This window comes from Vidua chalybeata, chromosome 20, assembly GCF_026979565.1.
Source record: "Vidua chalybeata isolate OUT-0048 chromosome 20, bVidCha1 merged haplotype, whole genome shotgun sequence".
NCBI lineage: Eukaryota > Metazoa > Chordata > Aves > Passeriformes > Viduidae > Vidua > Vidua chalybeata.
The window spans coordinates 456,049-472,607 of record NC_071549.1 but is presented as its reverse complement, the minus strand read 5'-3'; the positions used below and the strand labels follow the sequence as shown (position 1 = coordinate 472,607).

Sequence of the window (16,559 nt, the reverse complement as noted above, 5' to 3'; positions counted from 1 at the left end):
GCACCAGGGAGATCGTCACTGGTGCCTGGCAGAGTGCCTGCCTGTCCTCAGTTCTCTTTTCCAACTCCCTTGGTCTTTACAGCTCTAGAGTGTCCCTGAAGAGGAATGTTGCATTTGGATGCACTGCTCTTTGTGGAGTGCGTTTGGGCTGAGCGCAGTTCAGGGAGCTGGAAGGCAGAGGCTGCTACTAATTCTCTGGTGGTTCATATTGCAGGCATCCAGTCACAAAGATTCCAGGGGCCCGGAGCCACCCGGCACAGCTGCCTGGCAGGCTCCTAGCAGGAGACAGAGCAGGAGCATAAGAAGAAGCCAAATGCAGAAACCTTTGCTCTCTAGTCCAGGTGAGCAGGAATGGGGAAGAGAGGTGGGCAGCAGGAGAGATGGAAGCTCCTGGAAATGGCTGGGGAGAGGCTAGCAGGCAGTGCCTGGGCCATGCAGTGCTGGGGCTGGGCTGACATTCTCTCTGTGTTCCCCCTGTGCACAGGCCTGCCAAGCAGCACTGCCCCCGAGAGCTCTGGCAAAGATGATGGCATTCGGATCTTTGTGGCTCTCTTTGATTATGATCCTGTCTCCATGTCCCCTAATCCTGATGCAGCAGAAGAGGAGCTCCCATTTAAGGAGGGGCAGATCCTGAAAGTAAGAACTTGGTGAACATCTCCTACTCTATGGATCTGTCTGGTGTTCCAGGGGAGCATAAACCTTAGGAGGTCTGCAGCTTCCTCATGAGGGAAGTAGAGGGGCATATGATCCTGTCTTCTTTCTGGTGACCTTATGGAATGGCTGGAGCTGTGTCAGGGAGGGTTAGGCTGGATATCAGGGAAAGGTTCCTTCCCCAAGAGGATGCTGAGTGCCGCTCAGGAAATGGGCACGGTCCTGAGGGTGCCAGAGCTCCAGGATCATTTGGACACTGCTGCCATGGATGCACAGGGTGGGATTGTTGGGGTGTCTGTGCAGGGCCAGGGGCTGGACTGGGTGGATGATCCTTGTGGGTCCCTTCCAACACAGGATATTCCATGATTCTTTCTCTGTGCAGTTCAGTCCCTGCAGCATAAACAGTCTATTTCCCTTTGCAGGTTTGTGGAGACAAGGATGCTGATGGTTTTTACAGGGGGGAATGTGCTGGAAGGGAGGGATACATTCCATGCAACATGGTGTCAGAAGTCCCTGTGGAGAGTAGTGAGCTCAAGCAGCAGCTCTTAAAGCAGGGGTTCCTGCCTGCGGACACGGAGAGCCCAGGTACTCTGTGTGTGTGTGTGTGTGTGTGTGTGTGTGTGTGTGTGTGTGCGCGTGTGTGTGTGTGTGTGCCCTGCTCCTGTGGCTTTTTGCTGGAATGTTGGAAGCTCAGTTCTGTTATCGTGTGTGGCTGGTGCAGCCACCAAACCCATCTGGAGGGCTGTCCCTGGATCTGCAGCCTGGTTTGGTGGCTGCTCCACAGCAGGGGGATCTGGCTGGATGTGGGTGTTCCAAACTCTCAGTTCATCCCTGACTCCACTGCAGCATTTGCAGCTGCTGCAGCTGCTCCTGGGCTGAGGTGTGTGAATTCAGCATAAAGTGAGGCTGAACCTTGGTAGGGACAGGGAAACAGAAGCGTTTGAAGAGCAGCTGAAGTATGTGAACAAGAGTTTTCACTCTGTTCCCTCCTTTGTTTTGAGAGCCTGTGACTGAACTCTTGGGATGACCCTGCTCTTGGGTGAGAGAATCTGTGACTTGGGAATGAAGGTGTGGAAAGGGGAGGAAGGGTGTGAGACAGCAAGGTAGGCAGACAGGAGTGTAAAGGAGCAGACCTGGTGGTTGGATTCCTCCTTACTTCCTGAAGTATGTGGTCAGTGCTTTGTGCACTGCAGAGGCTTTCCTGTTCCTTCCCACTCATGCACTCAGAGAGGAGAGGGAACAGCCCTGGGCTGTGCAGCCAGCACAGCTCAGGCTGAGTCAGGCTCAGTGGCTGTGAGCTGCCCCTGCTGTGAATACTGGTGTCCCTGTGCCTGTCCCTCAGGCCTCCCACCTCTCATCCTGCACTCCTCTGTGCACCCTCTACTGCCAGTGCCAATTGTTGGGTCTGCTCCACTTGTTAAAACACCAGGATATTCCTGGTTTGGCCAGTCCCTGTTTCCCTGCCAGTTCAACAATGAAAAATAGCACAGGTGTTGGTCATGGCAAAGGTAAGCCCTGACATTGCCTGAGCTGGGAAAAAAGCGCAAATCAACTTAAAAATAAGGAAGCTCAAGAAAAAAAGGAGCAATGCAATTTGTTGTTATTTCTTTGGAGGGAGACCCAGTATCCAGCTCTAACAGACCTTTAAGGTCCCTTCTCACCCAAACCATTCTGTGATTCTGAGGGACTGACAGTGCCCAGCTCCTGCATGTTGGTCCCTGGAAAGTTGATCCTGAGGAACACAGGGGCTGAAGGAGCCTGATGTTTTCACTGTGTGATTTCTTGAATATGTTTGTAAAGGACAAACATATTTGGCCTCTCCCATGTCTGAGGAGAAGAGATTTGAGTAAGGTGTTTTTCACATCCATACTCTTTCTCTTGTGTGTATGCCAGAGATGGCTGGATGCCTGTGGTGCCCTGTGTCCCTCAGTGGATGCGTAAGGGATACTCTGCCCTGCCCCACTGCACAGTCTTGGAAGAGTAAAGGATTTTAATAGCTCTGAGACTTCATTAAACATGATGGGTTTGAAAGTTTTGAGGAAGGTGGTGGTAGTCAATAAGGTGTGTGTGCAGGGAGGGTTTGGCACTGGTAGGGACACACCTCAAATCCTTGAGGCAGTTCTGGGCCCCTCTTGGTAAGGACACTGAGGGGCTGGAGCATGTCCAGGGAAGGGAACAGAGAGTCCCCAGGAGCAGCTGAGGCAGCTGGAAAGGAACTCAGCCAGGAGAAAAGGAGGCTCAGGGCGGACCTTCTGGCTCTGCACAACTCCTGACAGGAGGGGGCAGAGGGTGCAATTTGGACCTGATGGTCTTTTTCTAACTGTGGTGATTCTTTGATTCCTTGGCAGTCGGGCTGGCTGTTTCTCTGCTGTTTTCCTGCTGCCATAAACCCTTGTCACAGCCTTGTAACTAAGGAAATGCCTTGTAGTGGTTGGTCTGGGCACTCCACAGGTTCAATTGGGATTTCATCCAGTCCTGACCCTGCTCAGTGTAGAAGCTTTAACTAGAGACCTGGGATTTTTCAGACGTTAATGGTACAAGGTTTTATTTTGTCCTTATGGTGCTGCTTCTGAAAGCTAAGGAGCAGCAAAGTTTGTCTGCTCTGAGCTGTGGAGTGCCTAAAGGGTGTAAGTACAGTGTGGATTTCTCTGTGTATTTGGAATGTGGATCATGGCTTATCTGAGTCCACATATGAGGCCCAGAGGGCTTTGCCCACAGAAATTCTGTTGTCAGCCTCCCAGGGGAGGCATGTCATCTCCTCTGTCCCCTGTTCACTATTCAAGATGCTTCCCGCTTTCCATTCACTGTCTGTTTCTCTTGTCTATTTATTTGCTTTTTTGGTGTTTTTATTAAGGAAATGGCACATTTTCTCCACCTCCACGGCGCCAAACTGTCCCTCCTCCAAAACCCAGACGCTCCAAGAAAGGTCTGTGTCAGCCACTGCTTCCTCTTTGGTTTTTGCTATAGGATTACAGACTGCATTGAATTTTTACTACTTGCTTTCAGGACCCTCAGATGTTTGTACGACTGCTAGGAAGTGGAAAGAGAGCCCATCCCTGTGCTGGTGTTAAGTTTTTAACAACAGTGATGTCTTTTATAGTTTGGAGCTTGACCTCTGCTTCTTGTTCCGTTCCTTAGTCCTGGTTACTGGTGTAGACTTTGAGTTGCATGAACAGTTTGCTTTTGTTGTTTGCTGTCTTGGTGTTCTTTTTACTGTTTATCAGTTGTGTCATGCGGTCACCGTTGGAAATGAGCTCTTACTGATGAGGCATTTTCTTCCCCCAGCAGGGCTGGACAAACAGGAGTACAAGTCTCAGCCAGGTGAGAAGTGCTTTTACTGGGGGTAATGCATGATGGAATTACAGATGTGTTTTGTGGTCAAGGGTCAGTGTGGCACCTTGTGGTGCTGCTTCTAAGCACTGTAACAAAAGGTTTTAGTTCTTTTTGTGGGTGCAGAATGGTTTGGGTGAGCAGGGGATGCTTGCAGGGGGAGTGCACCAGTTGTTTTGCTGTGAGAGGAGCAGGGCAGTCTCTCACTCATCACATCCTGTGGTCCTTGCGATCCAAGGGACAGTTGAGAGGGTGCTTCCTCTGCTGAGGTGCATCATCTGTTGATATCCAGAGAGGCCAAGTCTGCCTCTACCTTTGCCAGCCCATCCGGTGCTGACCCAAAGGAGGGTTTAAATCCATGAATGTGTGTTTTCTGTAGCACCACACTTGGCTTTTCTAGGCTCAGGGGAGGTCTGTAGGTAATGGGTCTGAGCAGGAGATTGCTGGTCCTGGACTTCCCTGTGTGCTGGTCCCTGGCCCTCGGAGGATAAATTTTGTAGCTTAATAGCAGAACATTGTGTAGTGGGAGGAGAAATGTCCTTTCAAGACACTGTAAAGAGACAGCTGTTCTCTCTGTGTGTATGTATGTGTATATATATGTGTATGTGTGTGAGTAAATAGGAAGCATAAAATAAAACAGTCCTGTACATATAAACAGAGCACCAGGATGAGGGGATGGGAGGATGTCCCCATTTTTGTGCTTATGAGGCGATGAAGAAGATCAGAAAACTGCTTTACCAAATGCTTCTAAAGTCTCTCTCCACTCAGTTCCCCCCAGTATTCTTTTTGCTCAGACCAGTACAAGAATGGTGAAGGAGTTGCTGTGATTTGGGATTTTGTCCTAGCATTTCCATCTAAGAATATTTTCTTTTTCTCCTGCAGGGCAGAAACATAAAGACATTGAAGCAGAGCTGCTCACTTCTCGCAGGATGGTGGCTGCCTTTGACTACAACCCAAAGGAGAGCTCTCCGAACACAGATGTGGAGGTAACCCCCAGCTGCTCCCTGCTTTTCAGAGATTTCTTCTTCCTATCTCTTTTTTCCTTCTCTCTTTGGTCCAACCAGAGTCTCAGTGAAACTGTTTGAGTATTCATTGCATCCTTTAGTGATCAGACAGGACTGAGCAGATCTGGGGCAGGAGGAAGCAGCTCCTACTGGTAGCAACTGATCCAGGAAACACTCTGGGAAAAGGAAAAACCTGCTTAAGGGTTTGAAAGCACTTTTGACACTTAATTTGAGCATGACTTTTGTGTTAAGTATCTGTGTAGGTCTTTGTTCAAGCAAAAAGATTTAGCTCCAGTTTAATGTACTAGTTTGCAAAGTTTTCAAGCAATTCCTATGTATAGAATCACAGAATCAGGGAATGGGATGGGTTGGAGATCTTAAAGCCCATCTCATCCCACCCCCTGCAATGAGCAGGGACACATTCCACTAGACCGGGTTGCTCCTTCCGGCCTGGCCTTGGACACTTCCAGGGATGGGAAGGAATGTAATCTAAACAGTAATTTTGTCTGTTCCAGGTAGAATCCTTGAAGAATCCTTTCTGCAGAAAAAGATGAGCACATGCTCTGTTCTCTCTTCCTCTAAGCTGTGTTAGCTCTCTGAGCAAACATAAACATGGGGTTTGAATTCACATCCTTTCTCTTCATCCACAAAGGAGTGTCTGGCCACCAGAGGACACAGTTCAGAGAATGGTTGCCTCCCAAACTGTGTCTCCTGCCCAGAGAGTCACAGCTGAGGACAGAGTGTTTTAGGGATTGTGGAATATCTTGGGAGAGACACAATGTGAGCATGTATCCAGCCACTGAACACTTTTGAACCCTTGTCACCAAGGGCATGACTGTGCTTTTTGCAGTGATTTGCTCTTGTTTAACCTTTTTGGATGAGAGCTCAAATTACTGAAACAAGCTGGTAGAGTTCTGTGGGAGATGCTGCACAGGAGTGACCTGCAGCCTCAAGAGATTAAATTGAGGACAAGGGATATAAAATGGTAAATATATTGGAAGTAGATCCCTTCCAGCTGACACCTGTGAAGTGCCAGAGTGTCTTGAGTGGGACTTGGCCTGTTTGGAGCCTCCACTGGGCAGCTTTTTCCCTCAAAAGAGGCTGGTGACACCTTTGTCTTTAGCCTTGTGCCCCATGGGAGCGTGTGCTGGGGATGTGACAGTGAAGGGTCACTGTGTGCTGTGCTCTTGTTCTGTGTCCAGGTTAAACCACCCTGTTTGTGTGCATTCCTGCTAGTGACTAACCTCTAAATGCTGCATACAGAACAGGCTCAGCCAAGGGAGCAGGATTTGTAATTATATTTAAAGAAATTGAAGGTATTTCTGGTGCTTGCTGAGCTTGTCCTCAGTGCACCTTTCCAGAGCAGGTGGTAGGTACTATTTTGAAACCTTATTAAAATTGGTTTTAAAATGGGCTTTGCTCTTGTCTTAATTTATGAAATGCTTCTCTAGCAGTGAATTCCAGAGTTATCCACTTCAGTTTCCCTCCTGCATCCTGGTCCTGCAAGACCAAACACACTGGGGCTCCCTCCCTTGGAGTGAGATTGGGCAAGAAGCCGAGGGGAACCTGTGCTCCTGATGAGAAGTTCCAGGCAGTGCTTTTCCTGTCACCTCTGTTCTCTGGCTCTTTGCAGGCTGAACTGACCTTCAGTGCTGGGGACGTTATTACTGTCTTTGGGTCCATGGATGATGATGGATTCTACTATGTAAGTGCAGGGCTTGGGAAGGTCCTGTGGTTACACTGGAAATTGTTGGAGCTCAGGGAGTGGCAGGGAAGCAGCAATCAGGGAACAGTGTATCCTGCTTTTGGGAAAAACATAAACCCCTCTCTACTCAGTGCAGGGCAGCCTGTTTCTGGCACTCATTTCTCCTGCTGTAAATCCACTATTACAGAGTCTTGGAATGGTTTGGGGAAAGGGCCTTAAAGCTCATCCGGTTCCACTGGGGAAGGTGTCCACAAGGGACACCTTCCACTGTCCCAGGCTGCTCCAAGCCTGGTCTAACCTGGCCTTGGACACTTCCAGGGATTCAGGGGTAGCAACAGCTTCTCTGGGCACCCTGTGCCAGGGTCTCAGCACACTCACAGCCCAGGAATTCCTTCCCAATATCCCATCCATCCCTACCCTCTAGCAGTAGGAAGCCATTCTCCCTTGTCCCGTCACTCCACACCCTTGTTCCCAGTCCCTTCCCTGCTCTCCTGGAGCTCTTTTAGGCCTGGAAGGGGCTCTGAGGTCTCCCTTGGAACCTTTTCTCCTCCAGGTGAGCCCCAGGGTATCCCAGCCTGGCTCCAGAGCAGAGGGGCTCCAGCCTTGAGAGCATCTCTGTGGTCTTTAATCATCCCAGTGGTTCTGAGTTTATTTTTTGGTATCAGTTGCCTGCAGGTTTCCTAAAGCCTTGCATGCCTTTTTCCATGCACATGCCAGCTGAACTAGCGTCTGCTCCGAGCTAACATTTCACCAGGCACTTGGACACTTGGGCCAGAGGCTGGAACAGTGATCCAAGTAAGCAGACACATTCCTGGGGCTGTGCCTGCCCTCCAGCTGTGTGCCAAACTTGAGCCTTGGCCCTTGGATCATCCACCTTTTCCTGCATGGGAAACAGTGTGCCTTCACACATCTGACTTGAGGTTGAGCTCCAGGTTAAGTCTGAGGGCATGACTGGGAATGTTTTATTTGATCCTTTTATAGTGTTGGACAAACAGCATTGCTGGGGTGGGTTTTGTCTCACCCAACCACTTCCTGTTGAACTGGATAAATATTTGTAGGACTACAATAGTGCAGCTCTGGGCCTTTGTGATGCAATGCCTACAGGACATTGTACCAGTGCTGCCTCATTCTTTAAAGACATAGTAAATACCAGGGCAAATCAAAGGCCTCTAGGGCACCTGTGGCAGTCATATTCCAGTAGGATAGTGGAGATTTTGAGTTTGTAGAAATCACCTTTGTGACAACTTGTTGTCATCTCTTTTTCCTTTACTCTCTTCTGTGTTTCTGTGCTCTGAATTGTTCCACAACTAAGCAAGGATGTGAGTTACAGAATTTTCTGAGGTTCCTCCCTATGTGGGTGTGTTCTGGACTTGTCTCAGCCTACAGCCCAACCTTCTCTTCAGGGCACTGCACCTTGAGTTGTTACTTATGTCTTCAGGAAAGCTGATGTAAGAATTGAATGTTGATCTTGCAGGGAGAGCTGAACCAACAGAGAGGGCTTGTCCCATCCAACTTCCTGGAAGCTGTCCCTTTGGATGGCGACACGGCCAAGGAATTCCACTCAAAAGATAAAGAAGCTTCTCCGCTGAGTGCTGAGAGCCAGGTGAGATGTGTGACTGCATGGCACTGCCGTCCAGGCTGGGATGTATCTGGAGCCTGGGCATTGCATGGCATGCAGCACCCGTGGGATCACTGAACTTACTGCATGCAGCCTGTTCATCCCAAGGGAGTGCCAGGAGCTCTTCCCAAAGACTGACTTGTAGTGCAGAAAGTGGCACAAAACAACACCTGCTGGGGCCTCGGTGTGGTCAGGTAGGCAAGGAGCCTTCAAATCCCACCAGCAAATTGTTTAGATCCATTGAAATGTCAGCGGGAAAATCCTCCTGGAAGGAATGGTTCAAACAGCTCCCCAGGCACATGAAATTCCTTAATTATTATATCCATGTCAAGGAGCTCTGGAATTAGCAACACCTGGACACCAATGGTCTTGCATCCACACCAAGTTAGATATATGTTAATCCAGGCTGAGGTGCTTATAGATAAATTCAAAACACACTGAGGAGTTTCCCAAACAGGTCTGCGGGATGGATCCTACAGTTTCAAAAGCATTCCCCAGAGTAAAGGAATTCAAAGGTTAAATTAACCCCTTGCATTTGTGTTGCTGAGACTCTTGGAATAAAGGCTTGAGTGGGAGATTGGGGCCATGTCAGGGTCTGAGGCTAAAAGTGTAGCAGCTCCTTTGTCATTCCTGGACTCCCTGTGCTGTCTCACTGTGGAGTGGGAGGCAGGAGGGACCCAGCTTGATCCCAGCTCACATGGGCTCAACCTTCAATCCTTCTTGGGAGGTTGTTGGCACTGTCATGTAGTGCCAGACCCACGTAACTCAGAGCAGGTTGGCTTTGAGCCATCCTTAGGGAAGTAGGTGGCCCTGAATCCTGCTCTGTTGAACTCCCCACTGGTGCCATCCCAGCTTTCTGCTCTCTGAAGCATTTATTGGCCTTTTTTTTCATGCTCAGCTGTTCCTGTTCTCTGTATCTATATCTCTAGCTTCAAATACTGCCTGGTATTCCTTCACCTCAGCCCCATCCCATGCTTCCAGGCATTCCAGGCTTTGTGGGTACAGGATTTGCACTCCAGCCTTGATGCCTTCTCAGGCAGAGCAGCCTGGCTCAGATAATGAGGTCTGTGGGCAGTTTGCTGGATCATCTGCTGACCTCAGCAGCTCTCTGGGGTCCTTGTACTTCCTTGCTGGGGATACTGGTCCTTGCTGGGGAATCACAGGTTAATCAGCTGTTACTGCCAGGGTTTGAGAGCCGAGAGGTCACCCAAGTATAACCTCCCAGGGGGTTAACAAGGATGCAGAGTAGTGTTCTTTCTTCAGTTTCCCTCTCAAAATTATTTACTCTTACCAAATTACTCATCTGTTGAAATAGAGGGTGCCAAAGGAAACCTCAAGCAGTAAAATAAAGGTGGAATTCTAAGTGTAATTTAGTGCAGATCTTCCCCTTCCCTCTGGCATCAACTAGCAGCCACAGGGCCTGCTTCAGATTCCAGAGGTTCTTATTCCAGCTCCAGCCCACATCCTCCCAGGGACCAGGGGGAGTTCAGGTAACCTTGTCTGCCACTGACAGGTGTGAAGGGTTTGCAAAGCCAAACCCACTTTCCTCTCTGTTCTCTGCTGTGGAGTTCAGTGGGTGACTGATGCCCTGGGCAGCACTTTGGCCCACATATCCCTGCATGCTGAAGGTTGGAAGCTCTTTTCCTATGTTCCGTGACTTTTTTTTTAAACAGGAGCGCCTTTCAGGTGTGTTAAAGACAGCCCACATAAAACAGACACATTTCACATTTGCCCACCCTTCAAACCTTTCCATTTGTCTCTAGTTCTCTGTGCCTGAGATCCAAGGGAGCCTCCCCTTAAACTGGCTCTGACTTTTGTGTACACAGAGCAGGAACCTGTTTGGTTTGGTACTTTTGGTACTCTCCTGATCCATGAACTGCTGCTCTCTGTCTGTAACTGGGGGACTGGAAAATTCAGATAATGATGATTAAACCAATTCTATTTGAAGAATCCTGGGAATTAGCTTGAACTCCTTAGGCATGCCTGTGGCTGCTTCTGTGTCGTGCCAGCCTGGCTGCTGTCCTGCTGCCTCCCTGCTTCTCCTGGACCCCTGTCCCAGGGGATTCTGGCTCAGCACCCCCAGCACTCCTCCCACTTGCGCTTTGCAATCCAGACCTGTCTAAGCAGCTTCCAAACAGGAAGGGCACGTTTGCCCCCTGTTAAAAGTGGTATATTTACCCTGCTCAGAGCCAAACTGGTATTCATTAACTGCATTTAAGTGTGTTTAGTGATTCCTGAAGAGACAGAACTTGACCCCACAATGGTTTTGGCTGTCACAGCAATCACAGCACCCCAACCTATGGGCAGAAAACCTCATGGGAAAGGGAGAAGAAAGAAATACCTCCTGTAAAACAGACATGGATTCCATGGATTCCATATCCATCCCTGAGCTGGAGTGAACTCTCCCAGTGATACAGTCATGCCTGAGGCTTTCCAAATTCCTGTAGCACTTTTACCCAGCGGAGTTAAGGAATACTTGCTTGTTCAACTTGCTGTTAGCAGAGCAGGCTCCTTGCAAATTCCCAGTCCCAGCTTGAGCCCTGGCACCTCAGGGGGGCAGAGCTTTGGACTTGGTTACAGCTTGTTCCAGTTGCAACAGAAGCTTCTCCATGAGTGATTTTTAGATCACTTGTAATTTCTTGGATGTGATGTTCTTAACTTGTCTGTTCTTCACACTTCCCTTCTCCCTGCTGCTCTACCAAAGACCTGAGAATAAGGACGATTTATTTCCAAACTGAACTGGGGAAGGTGGATCATTTTTAATTATTTCTGAGTAAATCTTAAAATGCTGGCAACTGAAAAAGTGAAGCAATTGAACTTACAAACTGACAACATTTGGGGATTAGAATAAACAAACAAAAACAGCCTAAAGGGGAAGATCCAAGAAGTTCTGGTCACAGCCAGGGCCCAAAACATTCATGCTTACCAGCTCAGAGTAGCTGCTTTACTACTGTACCTGTTGATAGAATATTTTTCCATTAGTAACATGCAGTTTCTGTCAAAGACTGATTGTAAAGCACCTTCAGAAAGTGTTTGATTCTAACTGATTTCATGTATTTATTTCTGCCTGTGTTACGCACCCGGGACGGTTCTTTTCTTCAGAGAATGAGGAAGAGAAGAGTCCAGTGATAGATATGAATGATACATAGAGAGAGCAACCATGTAAGTGTGTGAGACCTTCAACCTCCCACCCAGCCCAGCACCTCAAAGGCTCCTGTACCTGGAGTTGGCTCCTATTCTAGCTTGTAGTTTGACAGGCTGGTTTGGGGCTGTGGTGGCAAACCCACCTTCAGGTCTGATGTCAGACCTTTCACTGCCACATGGGTTCTGTGGTAAAGACAAACCATTCAGCACATGAAGTGCAGTTGGCTGGAACAATTATCTGGTGGTTTTGGGGACCAGGATGGGACTGTGCTGGATATTCAGGTTTGGGAAGGACCTGCTTTGTAATTCAGCTTGGTCCTTCTGTTTGCATCAACAGCCAAAGCGTCGTTTGGTCTTTGCAAGGTCCTCCTCAGTCTGAGCACACTTCATGTTCAGCCTGGGGTTTTTTCCTTCTGGATTTTACTCCTTCCTGAGAATAGTTCTGAAAAACCCCCACCCACCATCCATTTAAGAAAATAGTAACATTTAGGCCCTAAAACCAACCTTGTGTGGATAATTGTTCTGGGGCTGGGTGGGTGAGACCCCTGGTTTTGGGGGCCAGTGGGAGCAGTCTTTGTTTTCCTTCGTTTCAAATGTTTGTTTTTCAGAAATTGTGTCAATCAGTAACAGCTGAGAGAGTACTAAAACCACCCCTGAAAACTGACATCACTCTTGTGTTTATCACTCTAATATCTTGTATGAGTATTTTGACAGAGCAGTTTTCCTTTGTTTCTCTTAGAGAAGAACCGCCAATTTTCGTATGATTTTTACCACATGAATCTGTGAGCTGGTTCTGTTGCTTTCTTGACACATAGAGACCTCTGAGAAGAGGAGAAATTGTTTGTGGGGCCACTTCAGGTCTGTCCTGAAACTGTTCCACCTTTACCGAAAAAGTGTTTTCCAATGGTGCATGGACAGACCCTCCCCTGCCCTGGCTGCACAGGGGCCTTTACATCCCTCCTACATCACTCCCTGAGTGTTGGTGAGCCCCTTCTGGTGCTAGCCCAGTGTTTTTGGACATTTTATCCAAGGATTCTTTGTTGCACAAATCATAGTTCCTGGAGCAGAACTTGGGGATTCTTTCTTTTGCTCCCAGCTAAGAGAGTGGGCTCCAATTTAGCCCTCACCTGGCTTTCCTTTTCTCTTTGCCTCCATAAATCTTGCATTTCTGGCTGCAAATAGTTCATCTGGATTTTTTTTTTTTGTTTACTCCCTGACTAACACTGGGCTTATCAGCACCAAGTGCTGTTCTTTGCACACTGGAGCTGCCAGGATAGACAGAGGTTGCAGCTGTTGCTGCAGCTTTGGTTGGAGTGGACCTTGCAGGCAAAGTGCAGCTTTCCCAAGGGCCAGCCTGGGCCATCCATCAGCACGTGTGACATCCTGCAGCATGTCCTGGGCAGCAGCTGGCCTTAGGGCACAGTGCTGCACACTCAGAGTGTTGCAGGAGTGCCTTGGAAAGCAACATTTTCAGTTGAACAGAGAGTGTGAGCTCAGGAATAGTCAGCTGTGGGATTGGTTGCTATCATGGAGAGAGGCAGAGAGGAGTTCCAGCTCTGTCCTGTAGTTCAGGTAAGGGAGAGTATGATGGCACTGGCTCGGTGATTGCTGTGAGGCAGAAGCTGACTCTCAGCTTTGTGGAGTTGGGAGGGGTCACAAATTCACTCCCAAGATGGAGCTTCCTGTGCTCCTGCCCACTCAGGACTGACTCCATGGGTATTGTAGGTGCTGAGTCTGACCCAGAGCAGAGGTTTGTGGCTCATCCTGGGGCAGAAGTGCTTCGCTCCTGCAGCAGCCCAGACCAGCACGGCTTCACCTGTGAGGGGAGGGGAGGCCACAGCCACTGGGTGCTCCTGGTCCCAAAGGAGGAGGGTGCTGAACCAGCAGTAGGGTGGCAGAGCAGGGCTGCTTTGACTTTCCACCCCAGGAGACTTTATTTAAAGTCCCCACAGGGCATGAGCATGGCTGTGCTGCAGTGAGGCAGCAATGCTCTGGGCTCTGCTTCTGCCTTCTTCATCTGCTTGCCCTGGACACAGAGCGGGACCAGGACCAGGCACATCCAGTCCTGCCTGGGGGCTGCTGCTGAGATCTTGACACGGTTCCCGGCTGGAGTCTGATCTTCAGGAGTGCTTCCACTCAGGCAGAGAGTCCTGCTGGCACTGTCACCATCTCACATTCCCTCTGGGGGCTTTGGCTCCTGCAGACCTGTGAGGGACTCAGTGGGGCCCAGGTAGAGGGATACTGAGGGTGTCATGTTCCAGTGTCAAAGAACTCTTCCCTGGTACAGCTCCAGCCACTCTCACCTTGTGTTTTGGGTAATGCCAAGACAGGATGTACAGCTGGAGCTTGGAAGCTGCTGGTTTGTGAAAGCTGTGTTGAAGAAAAGGCAGCGAGACTAAGGCTCTCCTAGGCCTCAGAAGCCCAGAGCCTCTTCCCTGAGGAACTTGGCAGCCTGTTGGGAAAGCTTGACCTGCCAGATTGGTAATTGTCACTGTCTGGACAGCTAAGCCTAGTGAGATGAGATTGTGGAAGGAAGGCTGCTGCTAGGAACTGACTTCTCAGTGCTAAACTGAGCCCAGGACCAGGGCACATTCTGATTTCCAAAAGCCCTTTCCAAAGGGAACAGCACTGTTTGAGACTGGTGGGTCCCAATTAACCATCTCAAACACTCAGGGGCTCAGGAATATTCCTGTGTGCCACTTGATCCAAGACTTCTCCATCTCCTGCTCCATTGGTGCCACTGTAGAGCACCAGACTTGGCTTTCTGCCCCTCCTGCCTCTGGATCTGCTGGATGCTGAGCAGCCATGCAGGACCCCTAACTCCTCTTCCTACCATGGCTTTGATCTTCTGGAGGTCTTGCAGGGCACTTGTTCTTACGAAATTTGGTTTTGTTAATGTCCTGGCTTCTGTCCCAGACCATGCTAGGAGCCCAGCATGGGCTCAGGCATCCAGGGACTCATCAGTACCTGTCCCCATCCATGCTCTCAGGAGCTGCTTCACTTACTTAGCTGTGGAGCAGCATCTTTTCACCATGTCCTTGGTGGGTCTTTTGTGCTGTCCTGCTCTTAGCCCAAAGTTCAGGAATTTCAGGAATTCTTAGCTAAGGAAGGGTCTGGGTTGTAAATACAAAATTTAAATCCGCTGGAAACTTCCTAAGTGGAACTGCACAGAGGGGAGTTCCCCCTGCATGGAGGGGAGAAGGCCAGGTTCTCTGGCTGAGGTTTATGTTGGTGTGATTTCCTTCAGCAGCTTTAACTTGTACTTTTGTCCTTTGTTTTCTCTCTTTCCCACCCAGCTAAGTCCAGATGGGTCTGTTGATCAGAGCGACTCCTCTCCGTCTCCTCCTCTGCAAGCACCTTCCTGCCTTGTCCCAGGCAAGCAGAGACCAGAGCAGGCATCGCTGGCCCTTCTCACCTGCAGTGATGCACCTGGGCAGAGTAAAAAGAAGAGAGGCTTCTTCTTCAAAGGGAAAAACCTCTTCAAAAGACTTGGGTCCAATAAGAAAAACTAACAAGGGGTTTATTTGTTCCATCTGGGCTGCCCACACAGCCCCAGAGACTGAGAGTTCAGGAGAAGCCCTCTGCAATAAGCTGATTATTTTCATAGGGAAGAAGTTATGTGTTGAATAGAGAAAACTCTGGAGGGTGTGGGAGCTGAGAGCCCCTGGGGAAAAAGTGTGAGGTATGAGGGCTCAGCTCCGGGATCCAGCATGTCCTGCTCCATGCAGCCCTCGGTGCACTGGGTCCCTGTAAATATTTTAATTTAAGGATTATATTCTGGCTGTAAGTTAGCTAACTGGCTTTTCCCAGCACAGCCCCTTAGGAGAAATCCCTTGTACTCCACATCTTGGTATTTCTCTGTTCCTGGAGTGAACTCCTTCACTTCCTGCAAAGAAAATTTGCACTTTTCTGTTCCTGTGACTTCCCTTTGCTGTCTCTGGGCTGATGAGTGAGTTCTTATTTGTACTGTAACCCTGTAAATATGCAGCTGTGCCTCAGAGCATCCCACACTGCCTCAGTCAGCTTTCAGCACGAGGCTCCCCGGGGAGGAAGGAGCGATGCCCTGGCGCGGGTCGGTTCTTCAGCGTGGGGGTGGGCTGCTGTCAGCTGCTCTTGCCTGGTTCACCTTGACCACGCACTGACTGGGGACTCCGCCTTATGATTTATTTATCGATTGATTTATTTATCTACCTATTTATTTATTTATTTATTTGTCCGTCTGCCTCTCTCCATGGTTCCGTTCAGCTGTGTCTGCGAGCTGCTTCCAAGCCAGAGTGTTGGGAGAGCAGGGTGGGGCTGGGCAGCTTGCACTGGTTTTGTAGGAGACGATGTGTTCCTGCAGTTGAGACACAGCCCTGTCCAAGCACGAAGGGTTTTGTATGCCATGGTTTCTGTCCCTCCCCATGTTTATTTCTCTGCATGTTCCAGTGGGTCCTTGTTCTGAGCAGGGCAGTTCCGTGAGCTCCGTGAGTGGTGCCAGCATAGCGGCCACGAGTGGTGGTGGTATGGTATGTTTTTATTTAATATCAAATTTTATTATAATAAAGTCTATTTTCACAAAAATACATTTTCCTTAAAAAAGCCAAAGATTCAGTGATGCTTCTTCAGGGGAATGGGTGGGGAAATTATACCAACCACATGCACTTTGAGGGTGTTCTGCACCTTCTGCGTCCCCTTCTCAGAGGGACAGATGTGGCTGTGGATGCTCCAGGTGTGAGGTGAGGGCAGGGGCTGACGTGGCAGCCCTGGGGATGCAGGACACCAGGGAGGGCTGTGGGCATGATGCTGCCCAGAGTGCCTGGGCTGGACCCCTGCTCTCCCAGCTCTGCTGGTGTTTGAGCATTGGGTCAGGGGTGGGGTCCTGCACCTGGATCCTTTGGAAATCCAGCCAAGGAGCCAGAAGTCACTCTGGGATTTTGGGGGGATTCCCCTGACAGGAAGGACTTGTTTGGGAAGCTGCTGTTCCCTAGAGAGAAATATTCCATAAGGATCTTGATACCACAGTAAGGCTTAGTGTCCTGTGGTGGATGGGAGTCAGGGCAAGGACAGACCAGAGGCTTTGAAAGGATGAAGTGCTGCAGCTCTGCTGGAGCTTCCATGGCTTCTG

General features: G+C 49.4%; 1 protein-coding gene across 10 annotated transcripts in view; it reads left to right on the top strand.

The window, feature by feature from the left end:
* Nucleotides 1-16,039, top strand: part of TSPOAP1 (TSPO associated protein 1) — a 67,838-nt gene extending 51,799 nt beyond the window's left edge. For 4 of the 10 annotated variants that reach the window (XM_053960945.1, XM_053960946.1, XM_053960937.1 and 1 more), the window contains 9 exons: nt 215-341; nt 485-636; nt 1,074-1,236; nt 3,506-3,577; nt 3,937-3,972; nt 4,864-4,967; nt 6,619-6,690; nt 8,165-8,293; nt 14,749-16,039. In XM_053960945.1, coding sequence (XP_053816920.1) covers nt 215-341; nt 485-636; nt 1,074-1,236; nt 3,506-3,577; nt 3,937-3,972; nt 4,864-4,967; nt 6,619-6,690; nt 8,165-8,293; nt 14,749-14,964 — 1,071 coding nt within the window. In that variant the 3' untranslated portion in view covers nt 14,965-16,039. Of the gene's footprint in view, nt 1-214; nt 342-484; nt 637-1,073; nt 1,237-3,505; nt 3,578-3,657; nt 3,716-3,936; nt 3,973-4,863; nt 4,968-6,618; nt 6,691-8,164; nt 8,294-11,410; nt 11,471-14,748 lie in introns of those variants that run through there. The other 6 variants (XM_053960943.1, XM_053960938.1, XM_053960941.1 and 3 more) reach the window with 6 other exon arrangements.
* The last annotated feature ends 520 nt before the right edge of the window (nt 16,040-16,559 follow it).